Below are 13,164 nucleotides of genomic sequence, written 5' to 3' on the forward strand. Positions count from 1 at the left end.
GGAGGATTTCACCCAGGGGATATTTGAAACTTGTCATTGGCCATTGTTCTGCTAACATTTTATTCAGAGGGCAGAATGATTGAAAGTGTTTATATAAAACTTAGATTCAGATATAGTCGAAAATCGTGGACAATAAAAGATTCTTGAAATAGCTGAGGGCATATTATATTTCTCATAATCTGCTAAATCAGAGATGACATGTCCAGCAAGTGGATTACAGGCCAGGTGTGAGATACTGACTCCCCCATATTGTCAGAGCAGTGAGACAGTAGCCTGGGTTTTAGGAACCCTGGTTGGTCTCCTGACATCCACTATCTGAGGAGCACCAGAGAAGCCAGCTGCAGAGAACATGGGTCAGCACATTATGTACAAAGAGCCCATGGAGCTTACTAGGGAAATTTGTCTTTCAGGTGCTCAAGAATAAAATAACCAGTCTGAGGCCATATCAGGGGTAGGGGTAGGTAAGGAAGGAGGAGGTCTGCAAGAATGCTACCACAAAGAAAACTCACAAATCAATAAAATTTGATGTGGACAAGAGAATTCATCAATGAACCAACACGTTGTTCATTAAAAAAAATTAGATACTAACAAAAGTAATTTCAGTAAAATCAGAGTAGAAGAATAAAGAAGTGGTTTACTTGCCCTTTTAAAGAAAATTGATCAAGGAATTAGACTAACTTGATAGTGTAACATCAGGTTAATATTTTCTTTTTTTTTTTTTTTAAGACTTTATTTATTTATTCATGAGAGACACACACACAGAGAGAGAGAAAGAGAGGCAGAGACACAGTCAGAGGGAGAAACAGACTCCATGCAGGGAGCTCGATGCGGGACTTGATCCCGGGACTCCAGGATCACACTCTGCGCCAAAGGCAGGCGCCAAACCGTTGAGCCACCCAGGGATCCCCCAGGTTCATATTTTATTTTTTTAAATTTATTTATTTATTTATTTATTTATTTATTTATTTATTTATTTATTTTTAGGTTAATGTTTTCTTTTTTTTTTTTAATTTTTATTTATTTATGATAGTCACACAAGCAGAGAGAGAGAGAGGCAGAGACACAGGCAGAGGGAGAAGCAGGCTCCATGCACCGGGAGCCCGACTTGGGATTCGATCCTGCAGACCCAGGATCGCGCCCTGGGCCAAAGGCAGGAGCCAAACCGCTGCGCCACCCAGGGATCCCCAGGTTAATGTTTTCTTGATCAATTTCTTCTCTAGTAGGAAAATTATGGTTGGAATGTGTGTATTTATAAATAAAAATTAGGGAATCAAAACAAGGTCAAATGGGGAGTAGAAAGTCCACTGTCACTTAGTGCCAGCTGTAGGATGGGAAAGAATTAAGGGACAGAGTCTCTTACCCCTTTCCACCAGCATCTTTACTGAAGAGGCTGCCGGACTCGTAACACGATATATCTCAGTTCCGTAAGCTGTGTAGGCATTGACTCTCATCAACTCCTCTCTTCCTTAGAATGACCCTGATGCTATTCATAAAACAAGTCTAACGTTTGAAGTTCTAGTCCCAGTTTGACTGTCCTTAGATTCAGTTTTTAAGGTCTCTTAACCCTCTATTCCCATCTGTCCATCAAATCCCCACACCCAATCAGAAGATGAGTCAGTTCATTTGTATTCACAATCTATCCACAGCACAACCTCTGTTTCCTGCCTCCTGCTCCTCACTCACCCATTGTTTCATCAAGCCCAGGGTTGCACGGGTAAGAGCAGATACGGTGAATGAAAACAGACGGGGTGATGGAGGTACCAGAGGGAACCAGCAAGCAGAAATTGATTGGAGATACCCCCTACCGTTTTTTTAAAACCAGAAGGCAATGGAATAAAAGTATTTGTTTGCACATATTCTTTTTTAACCATGGACTTTTCTTACTCTTCATTTGTATTCTAAAACAAAGTATTTTACTTCACTGAGATTACAATGAAAGATCATTTTTTTGAAATGAGAACTGACAGTGTAGATTCGGTAACAGTTGTCACACTGTTTATAGGCATCATGATAATGAGTCCCATTCCACTGCCTTATACATGGTAGTAAAGTAGAATTGAGATTTTGGTTTATCCTTACATTCATCCTCACATTTATACTGTTTACTGTCTTACAGACACACTCTTTTCTGAACACCAGGATGCAGTTCAGCCTGGTACATATAAGGGATCACCAATCATTTAATAAGCAAATGAGGAAATGGACATGACTGACCATCATTTTATTTTGGGTGTCTATATTGTGGGTTTATATTTACTCATACAGATTGGTAAATGTGGGAAAATAGCATCAAATCCAGATGAGAACAAGACCCCTTAGCCTCTTGAGATCTTTTTTTTTTTTTTAAACTCTTTCTTGTTTAGAAGATAGTTTGAAAGTGTCTTCCTTATTAGATGGTAGTTTTCACAATGGAAAGTGACTCAAAATGAAGTCTCAGTTTCTCAGTTCAAGCCCTCTTTTTTTTTTTTTTTTTTAAGTCTTACCCAAAAGGAAGTGAGTATGAAGTAAATTGCATAAACTTAAAGCACCACAGAGATGAAGCCCGAAGCAGGAAGAAACATGCTACCGATGTCCCAGAAGGGAACACATTGTATCATGTGAAGAGACATGACAAAAACAGCCCTCTTTAAATTACTTTTGGCAATAGTGGTCACATTCATTTTAATTTTGCCAGAATATTTTAAGACATCAAAAGGTGAGTATGTAATTATAATTTATCTTTTCTTTTTCTAATTTTTAAAAATTATGATAGCTAATGGTTACAGGAAAGGTCTTTTTGGACACATGCTGCATGAGCTGAAGCTCTATGTCTGAAAAGTTAGGAAAATGAGATTGTAATTTTAGCTGTTAGAGAGCACAGTAACCTTATTCACAGTATGTAATTATTGTGGCACACAATAATGAGATAAAAAATGAAGAGAACTATTTAAACTCTATAGATTTTAAACGTTAATTTACATTAATTTTATCACATGATTTTGCTCTTTGAAGGAGTTTCCTTCAAAACAGTGTTAAGTATACTTTTACATTCTGGAATTATTTTATAAAGCAAGTAATATTTATTATGTTAAAATGCTTGATTTCCCTCCATCACAGCTATTTCACACAAATAACTCACTATTGCCTTTTGACATATAAGAGTATTGAAAAATACAATTAAAATAAGATGAGTGAAAATTTCAGCAGGTGTGTGTACGTGGATTCATAACTGATGAAAAAAATGAACTCTATGGATAATTCAGGGACTTGTGATCTGATTGCTGAAGCCTAGGATAAGAAAACAAGTAAATGTAAACTATTTTTACATTGTTTTGAAAATATATTAATGTGACTGTTTAGATGATCATTGTGCTCCTCAGCATTTAATAAGAAAAAAGGATAAAAAGAAAGTGCTGTATTCTATCATTAAAGTTACATGAATTTGCTTAAAATCAGGGAAAAGCTTATTTTTGAGACTTGCTGGCCAGAGAACAATATTTTACTAAATAAACACTATGTGCAATTTTGTGAATGACTGGATTTTTCAAATTTTTCTTGGTTTTCTGGCATTCTGTTGCTTAGGTTAAACAATCATAACATGTATTTTAAATTTTTGATTCCACTCAGTGAAAATATAAAGAGAATAGTTAGAATTGGAATAGAGATAACATATTTCAATTTTTAAGCTTTTTGTGGTGGAGAGTAAGCTCATTTAATAGTATCTAAGGTAGGCCATAAAGGTGCACCTTGTACTTCCAAAAAGGCAGGTTCATCTTATGAAAACCAGGCAATCAGCCTTTCATAAACTGTTTGCTAACTGTCGGTTAGTGTTTTATAAGACCTGGTGATTGCTTAGAGCATGCTAGAAGTTTTTCTTTTGGGGGCAGATGCCTTGACAGTAATCAACCATCAATGATTTTTGTTTTCTTACTTTCATAACTGATTACATCAGCTCTCAATACTCCCTGTATTGCCTCCCCAAACTGAAAATGGCCATTTCTCTTTTCCTGGTCCAAGAATAGCATAGATATTTCCTTGGACGTTTTGGGGGGATGGATTTACTTGGGAATTTTGTTTCAAAGGGACCCTCCCTGGGGCCAACAAACAAAAATGTTTGAAAACCATCATCTTAATCCTGATGTCATGTTGTGGTAGAAGGAATTTTGCACAGAGCCACCATCAATGAAAGGTCGATGGTTGAGCAAAATATTTTACACATGCAATACTGCAATAATAATACATTATATTTTACAATGGCTTATGGATCACCAGGAACAAGTTCATATAGCCTCACCTTCTATAGTTTAAAATAGATTCAACTAAGGGCACATATTGTTTCACTTTTTCTCAGTACTTTTTTTTAAAAAAGATTTTATTTATTTATTCATGACAGACACGCAGAGAGAGAGAGAGAGAGAGAGGCAGAGACACAGGCAGAGACACAGGCAGAGGGAGAAGCAGTTTCCATGCAGGGAGCCCAACGTGGGACTCGATCCCGGGTCTCCAAGATCACACCCCAGGCTGAAGGCGCCCCTAAACTGCTGGGCCACTGGGCCTGCCCCTCTCAGTACTTTTTAAATCACAATAATAGTTGCCTCATGAAGTGAGTTGACTTATCAACTAGTATTTCATAAAATAAAATATATGGTAAAATTATTTATATGATAAGCTAAGAGTGTTCAAGAAGTGCTAAAATTAACCGTGAGACTCTCCCTATCAGTTACTTGGGTTTTTTTTTTTTTCAGTTTTTTCTTATATTCTATTCACTTTAATTTCTAATATAAATATTATAAAATGATTTTTACTTATAAATTATTCACAGATACCGTGTCGTTAAGATATCAAATTAATTCAGAAGGAATCTTAATGAGGAATAATGTATTCACGAAGTTTAATAGATTTGATTTCAAAATAATAAACCCTCTGAAGGCCTAAGTTAAAAATAGAGAACCGTGTTTGATCATTTTTCATCAAGAATGTATCTGAGACCCTGAATAATCATTACTCGGAATATTCAATTATCATAATTACACAGTATAAGCTATCTAGTCTAACTTCGCCAAAGAAGAGAAACTTCTTCAATGGTGTTTTGGACTTTTAATGAGTTTGCATTGAGCATGCACTGGCAAGAAAAGCCACTTTAATACTTTCAGTTTATTTGAAAGGCAGCTTATCCTAAGATACGGTAGTTAATATAATGATTTGATACACGCATATTGCATATAGATAATAGAGATAGAAAAGGGAATGCATATATTTTGATTCAGAACTGCTTGCAATTAAGGGAGCCTGGGTAGCCCCAAACAAGAGACTTCACCAACCTTTTATTGAATTTACAGTGTTTAGGAGAGAACTGGTTAACTCCTATAAATCTCAGTGATCTTTTATTTATTTATTGATACTTCCACTTATGAATAGTGCCTACCTGTGCTCGCTTTGGCCCATATACTGATATTGAAATGAATAGTGTCTACCTGTACCAGGAACACAGAGCCACAGAAACAAAAGGCAATTCTTCTTTCAAGGAGTTTTCAGTTAGGGGGATGCCTGACTGATAAATAACTAAATATAATACTGTAATTACTAAAATAGCAATGTAAAAAGTGTGATGGGAACATAAAAGTTGCTTCCATTCCTGTCTGGGGTAGATGTTCCTTCCATTTTTGTTGCAAAGAAAAACCACTGGCACAGTTCTAATGATCAGCTAATATTTCTCCTTACCTGCTTGCAGAAGCACTTTCTAAGAGCAGTAATTATTGTTGATTTTCAAATAAAATGTACTCATCTAAATATCTCAGAAGTTCTGGAAACCAGAAACTGTAGTGAGTTATAAAAGTGCCTTACTGATACTGAGGCAAGGCAAGACAGGAATAGCAGAGATGAAAATACCTGAAACCTAATTTTATCTAGCTGTCTGACTTCCTCACTTACATTTAAGAACCAAACTGACATAAACCATGTTTACCAGCTTTCATTTCCCTCTTGCATTTCATACTTTTTGATGGAAATGGTAGTATAATGGTCAGTGAACTTTAAGAAAACAATGGATAAAAGAACTTTACTCATGAACTATAGGATAAACCCTGAAGTATATGAGCCTATGTACACTTTACTCAGGTCTGTATGATAAAGAAGAGTGTTATCAAGGGTAACTGCAACTAATTTGCCTGAAAGGATTATTTTAGTTCTTAGAGATGGGCACTTTATTTCCCTCCTATTGACTAGCTCATTAAAAAGTTAATCAGTAATTCCCAGTAAGGTCTGGGAAAGAGACTAGTGACTTAAAAAAAAAAATTTTTTTTTAAATTTATTTGAGAGAGTAGAGAGAGAGAGAGAGAGAGCGGTGTTTACGACCAAACATGGGGTGGGGAGGGGCAGAAGGAGAGAGAGAATCTCAAGTGGACTCCTTGCCTACCTCAGAGCCTGTTGGGGGGCTTGATCTTACTACCCTGAGATCATGAGCTGAGCAGAGATCATGACCTGGGCCAAAATCAAGAGTTGAAGAGCCCAAATCAAAAGTTGGATGCTTAACCAACTGAGCTACCCAGGCACCCCTAAAAAAGTTTTTAAAATGTAATACGTACACATGTACCAGGTACCATACCAAGTACTTTTACATATAAAAGTTTTTTAAAAAAAGATTTTATTTATTTATTCATGAGAAGCACACATGGAGAGAGAGGCAGAGACAAAAGCGAAGGGAGAAGCAGGTTCCCCATGGGGAACCCAATGCGGGACTCCATCCCAGGACCCCAGGATCATGACCTGAGCCACGCTCAACCACTGAGCCATTCAGGCATCCCATGTCTCATTACAACACATTAAATATTTCAAATCATTCATGGTGAAGCATCATTCTGAAGAGTGACTTTTCTTGAAATATTCAGAGAGAAGGAATAAAATTAGATGGATAGATTTACTTTGTTGTAACATTTTTTTTCTTATGGAATTTTCTGAATCTTTGTAGCATGGAAATGGATAATAATCAATACAATATGTTTACTTATATTTTTAGACAATAGGTGCTGGTTAAAAAAAAAAGGATATTGATGAATATAATGCTTTCCACTGCTTTCACAGAACTGTTTTATTCTCTCCTCTCTTAGATTATATACCAGCAACCCTTGCTTGGGATGCTTTTGCTATCAGCTAGTCTTATTGCATTGGTAGATAAATGCTCTCTCTGTATATTTTTTTTTAATAGAAAAAACAACTTTCTTTAAAACAGCATGTGGTGATATATCTTACCCCTATACTGCTCTGTTTCTTTTCTCCATAGGACTTATACCCTATATAACTGACTTATTTATTATATATACTTCTTGTCTTATTTCTCCAAATAGAATGTAAGCTCAATGGAAATGAGATTTTTGTCTATTTGGTCATATTTTAAGCACTTAGGACAGTACATGTCACATTAGGAGCAACTCACTGAGTATTTGTTGATTGAGTGAATTTTCTGAGTCATATTGTAAAGGAGATAAAAGGGAAACATATTTAAAGGAAGCATTTCTTGGCTGATCCTCACAACCACCTTCTGATTCAGGCAGACCAGGCATTATTATCTTCATGTTACACTTTTGAAACAAAATTTTACTGCACACCTAGAATTTTTAGGGTCCTAGGATTGAGCCGTGCCTCTAGCTTCTAGTTCAGTGGAGTGGAGAGTCTGCTTATCCCTCTGCCCCTCCCCCCAATTGTGCACACACACTCTCTCTCTCCCTTCCTCTCAAATAAATAAATAAAATCTTAAAAAAATAAATTATCTTTCCCAAATGTTCTATGAATAAATCCATTCGTAGGGATGCCTGCATTCAGCTCAGGTCATGATCCTGGGGTCCTGGGATGGAGCCCCACATCGGGCTTCCTGCTCAGTGGGGAGTCTGCTTTTCCTCTACCCCTACCTCCTGCTTGTGCTCTCTTTCTCTGTTAAATAAATAAAATCTTGGGATCCATGGGTGGCGCAGTGGTTTGGCGCTTGCCTTTGGCCCAGGGCACGATCCTGGAGACCTGGGATAGAATCCCACGTCGGGCTCCTGGTGCATGGAGCCTGCTTCTCCCTCTGCCTGCGTCTCTGCCTCTCTCTCTCTCTCTCTCTGTGACTATCATAAATAAATAAAAATTAAAAAAAAATTAAAAAATAAGTAAATAAATAAAATCTTTAAAAAAATTTTTACTAAAAAACTAAAAAAATATCCTTATCATATCCAGACTCTCCCATTCCTTATCTGGTAACACCATGGATATATTATTCATTTGCAACATGATATATTTTTACCCTTTCCCACTCAATATTACTAGAGAAGCTTCAATTACTGAGCCCCAAATAGAAATAAAATGATTTGAGCTTTTGCTATTGAAATTGGTACTCTGTGAGTCGTTGCCAGTTGTTAAAGAGGCTGACCTGTGACCAAAGGACAACAATGTACATTAACTAGTATCTCTGTAAATGAGGCCGCTAAGGCTAAGCCATAAGCTCTTTTCTCTCTTGGCAGCTAATATTTTTAAATTGCTGAATTATGATACATAATCTCCAATAACGATGAAAGATACTTAGAAACCATCGTCTGTGTTTTGTTTAGTTTCGTTGTTTTTAAAGGCACAACTTACAATAAAATACAAAGATCTTAAGTGTTTGGTTTTATAAATTTTGACAATTGTATGTGCCTCTGTAACTACAGCCCCATACAAAATACAGATTTTCATCAGTACCAGAAAGATTCCTTTTGCTCTTTCCTGTCAAATCTCCTCCTCTCCCCAAGGCAACTTTCTGACCTATGTCATCATAGCTTAGCTTTATCCCTTCTTATACTTTATATAGATGGAATCATCACATAGTGTCTACTTTTGGTCTGGTTTTTTAGCTCAGCATAATGTTTTTGAGATTCATTTGTTATGAAGTACATCAGTGCCTCATTTCTATTTATTGCTAAATATTCCATTGTAAGAATAACATCACATCTGTCCTTTTGGCCACTGGGTTGTTTCCAGCCTTTGGCCATTATAAATATGCTGCTATGAACCTTCTTGTACAACTCTTTGTATGAAAATATGTTTTTGTTTCTATCAGGTAAATAGTAGTAAAATAGCTTACTTTTATAAAAAAAAAAAACCTGCATGCATCTTCAAAGTGGCTGTTTCTAGTGGTAAAAATTTCTTATTTTCTTCAGCTTGCATTTCATATACTGAAGAAATAACACCTAAAATATGTACTGTCTGAAATAATCCATGCTTCCTCCCAAGTTTCTTGACAACTCATTAACAGAGAAATAGCTTAGGTATTGAGAAAATATGACTTGACATATAGTAGTTTCTGGAGCTCCTATTGTCTGTCAAACAATGAAGGTTTTCCTGTAAATTCTCACTTTTTTTGAAGGTCAACAGAGAGTTGAGACTTTTGTTCTTGCAGTTGTAACTTGGAAAATACTCTTGGCACAAAATATCTAAAAATGTGAGATTAAAACATTGAAGACGACAACCAAAAAATACATAGTTGAAGTAGTAAGAAAATAAGAAAACTCCTTAAAGGTGGAAAAGGATTAGAAATTACGAATCCAGGGCAGCCCAGGTGGCTCAGTGGTTTAGTGTCGCCTTCAGCCTGGGGCGTGATCCTAGAGACTTGGGATCCAGTCCCACATCCGGCTCTCTGCATGGAGCCTGCTTCTCCTGCCTGTGTCTCTGCCTCTCTCATGAATAAATAAATAATATCTTTAAAAAAAAAAGAAATTACGAATCGAGATAGGTAAGCAAGAGTGAACAGATTGGTGTGATCTGAGGAACATCTACGAATTCCTGGTGGCCTAGAGTCTTGGTTTCCTGGGTCACACATGGAGGGACAGAAGCCAAAGCTTAACATTGGGATGCAAAAGGTAACATGCTCTGTGAGGGAGTAAGGAGTAGTCTAGGAAAAGTCTTGCTTGGCTGTGAGGAAATTTGTCTATCTCCATCTAGGCTGTAGAGAGAGCAAGGAAAACTTTCCCTGGAGAGTTTGTGAATATGAACTAGCCATAACTTGGATATTAATACTCATTGCCTATGAGGTGTGAAAAGCCCAATCCAATTGGGCTTTAATTTAATTGATTAAATTAATTTTTGCTTTTGTTTTTTTTTTTCTTGGATAAATCTGACATATGACTTTGTATAAATTTAAGGGGTATAGCCTGTTACTTTGATACATTTATATATTTGTAATATGGTTGCCATCATAACAATAATTATCATATCACATACTTAAAGTAAAATGTTACTATGATCAATATACTGCACATTAGATATCTATGACTTATTTAGTACTTATTTAATTACAAATGTGTACCTTTAAATACCATCAATCTTGTCCCCCCAGGCGCACCCAGGTGGCTCAGTGGTTGAGTGTCTGTTTTTGGCTCAGATCATGATTCCAGGTCCTGGGATTGAGTCTCACATCAGACTCCTTGCAGGGAGCCTGCTTCTCCCTCTGCCTATGTCTCTGCCTCTCTCTGTGTGTCTCTCATGAGTAAATAAATAAGAGATTTTATTTATTTACTCATGAGAGACAGAGAGAGAGAGCTTCCCTGGGCCAAAGACAGCACTAAACCGCTGAGCCACGCGGGCTGCCCCTAAATAAATAAAATCTTAAAAAAAAAAATCTTGCCCCTCTATCCTCATCCCTTGGTTTGTTTTACTCTCTCTTTTTTAATGCATTTAAAAAATATTTTTAAGTTTTTATTTAAATTCCAGTTAACATACAGTGTAATATTAGTTTCATGTGTACAATATAGTGATTGAACACTTCCATACAATACTCTGTGCTCATCACAAGTGTCCTCCTTAATCCCCATCACCTATTTAACCCATATTTCCAGAATGGCTGCACCACTTTGCATTCCCACCAACAGTGCAAGAGGGTTGCCCTTTCTCCACATCCTTGCCAACATCTGTTGTTTCACGTGTTGATTTTAGTCATTCTGACAGGTGTAAGATATTTCATTGTAGTTTTGATTTGCATTTCCCTGATGATCACTTATATTGAGCATCTTTTCATGTGTCTGTTGGCCATCTGTACGTCTTCTTTGGAAAAATGTCTATTCATGTCTCCTGCCCACTTTTTAATTGGATTATTCATTTTTGGAGTGTTGAGTTTTAGTTTTGTTAAATGTTTCCTTCACACTGGAGAAGCTTTTTATTTTGATGAAGTCCAATAATGTCTTTTTGTGTTTGTTTCCCTTGCCTCAGGAGACATATTTAGAAAGAAGTTGCTATAGCTGATTTCAAAGAGGTTACTGCCTCTAGGACTTTTATGGTCTCATGTCTCACATTTAGGTCTCTAATCCATTTTGGATTTATCTTTGTGTATGGTGTAAGAAAGTGATCCAATTTCATGCTTTTGCTTTTTGCTGCCCAGTTTTCCCAACGCTATTTGTTGAAAAGCCTGTTTTTTTCCCCATTGGATATTCCTTCCTGCTTTGTCAAAGATTAATTGACCGTATAGTTGTGGGTTCATTTCTAGGTTTTCTACTCTGTTCTACTGATCTATGTATCTATTTTTGTTGCCAGTACCATACTGTTTTGATCATTACAGTTTTGTAATATAACTTGAAGTTTGGATGCCTCCCGCTGTTCTTTTTCAAGGTTTCTTTGGCTAGTTAGGGTCTTTTGTGGTTCAATACAAATTTTAGGATTATTCCAGCCCTGTGAAAAACCCTGTTGGTATTTTATTAGGAATTGCATTACATGTATAGATTACTTTGGATAGTATAGACATTCTTGCAATATTTGTTCTTCTAATCCATAAGTATGGAATGTCTTGTGTGTCATTTCCTTGTGTCATCTTCAAGTTTTTTCATCAGTATTTTATAGTTAGAGTACAGGTTTTTCACCTCTTTGGTTAGGTTTATTCTTAGGTATCATAGAATGAATATGGAAGTTTTCCTTTCTTTTCTATTTTTTGGAATAGTTTGAGAAGAATAGACATTAACTCTTCTTTAAATGTTTGGTAGAATTCACCTGTTAAGACTTCTGGCCCTGATATTTTGTTTTTTGGGAATTTTTTGATTCTTGATTCAATTTCTTTGCTAATTATCAATCTGTTCAAGTTTTCTATTTCTTCCTGTTTCAGGTAATTTATATGTTTTTAGGAACTTATAAATTTCTTCCAGGCTGTCTCATTTGTTTGCATATACTTTTTCATAATATTCTCTTATAATTGTATTTCTATGGTATTGGTTGTTTTTTCTCCTCTCTCATTTGTGATTTTTTTTTAAAAAAATTAGGTTCTTTCTCTTTTCTTTTTGATAAGTCTGGATTCTTTTTGATAAGTCTGCCATTGATAAGAACAGAACAACAATTTGTTCTATTGTTTGTTTAGTTTCTATATCATTTATCTCTGCCCTAATCTTTAGTATTTCCCCTCCTTCTTCTGGCTTTAGGCTTTGTTTGCTGTTCTTTTTTGAGCTCCTTTAGGTGTAAAGTTAAGTCATTTATTTGAGATTTTTCTTGTTCCTGATGTAGGCCTGCATTGCTATATACTTCCCTCTTAAGACTGCTTGTGCTGCATCCCAAAGGTTCTGAACCATTGTATTTTCATTTTTATTTATTTTCATGTATTTAAAAAATTTCTTCCTTTTCGATTTAAATTTTATTTATTTAACATATAGTAGAACATTAGTTTCTGGAGTAGGATTCAGTGATTCATTACTTACATACAATACCTAGTGATCATCATTAATTTCTTCTTGGATTTTCTGGTTGACCCATTCATTAGTTAGTAGAATGTTTTTTAACCTCCATGTATTTGTGGTCTTCCCTATTTTTTTCTTTCGGTTGACTTCTAATTTCAAAGTATTGTGGACAAAAAAAAGGTGCATGGTACGATTTCAATCTTTTTGTATCCGTTGAGCCCTATTTTATGACCTAATACATGATCTATTCTGGAGAATATTCTATGTGCACTTGAAAAGAATGTGTATTCTGCTGTTTTACAATGAAATGTTCTGAATATATCTGTTAAATCCATCTTGTCCAGTGTGTCACTGAAAGCCATTATTTCCCTGTTCATTTTCAGTTTAGATGATCTGTTCATTGATGTAAGTGGGATGTTAAGGTCCCCTACTATTATTGTATTATTATTTATTATTACTTTATGTTTGTCATTAACTGTTTTATATATTTGGGTGATTCCATGTTTTGTCCATGTTTATAATTGTT

The 13,164-nt window shown here is 35.8% G+C and overlaps 1 protein-coding gene across 1 annotated transcript in view; it reads left to right on the forward strand.

Moving 5' to 3' along the window:
- Nucleotides 1-2,554: 2,554 nt before the first annotated feature.
- Nucleotides 2,555-13,164, forward strand: part of TMEM156 (transmembrane protein 156) — a 46,063-nt gene continuing 35,453 nt past the window's right edge. Inside the window, exon 1 of the mRNA XM_041752976.1 lies at nucleotides 2,555-2,695. Within this exon, the coding sequence (XP_041608910.1) occupies nucleotides 2,608-2,695 (88 nt within the window). The 5' untranslated portion in view covers nucleotides 2,555-2,607. The remainder of the gene's footprint in view (nucleotides 2,696-13,164) is intronic.

This window comes from Vulpes lagopus, chromosome 4, assembly GCF_018345385.1.
Source record: "Vulpes lagopus strain Blue_001 chromosome 4, ASM1834538v1, whole genome shotgun sequence".
NCBI classification, from domain to species: Eukaryota; Metazoa; Chordata; class Mammalia; order Carnivora; family Canidae; genus Vulpes; species Vulpes lagopus.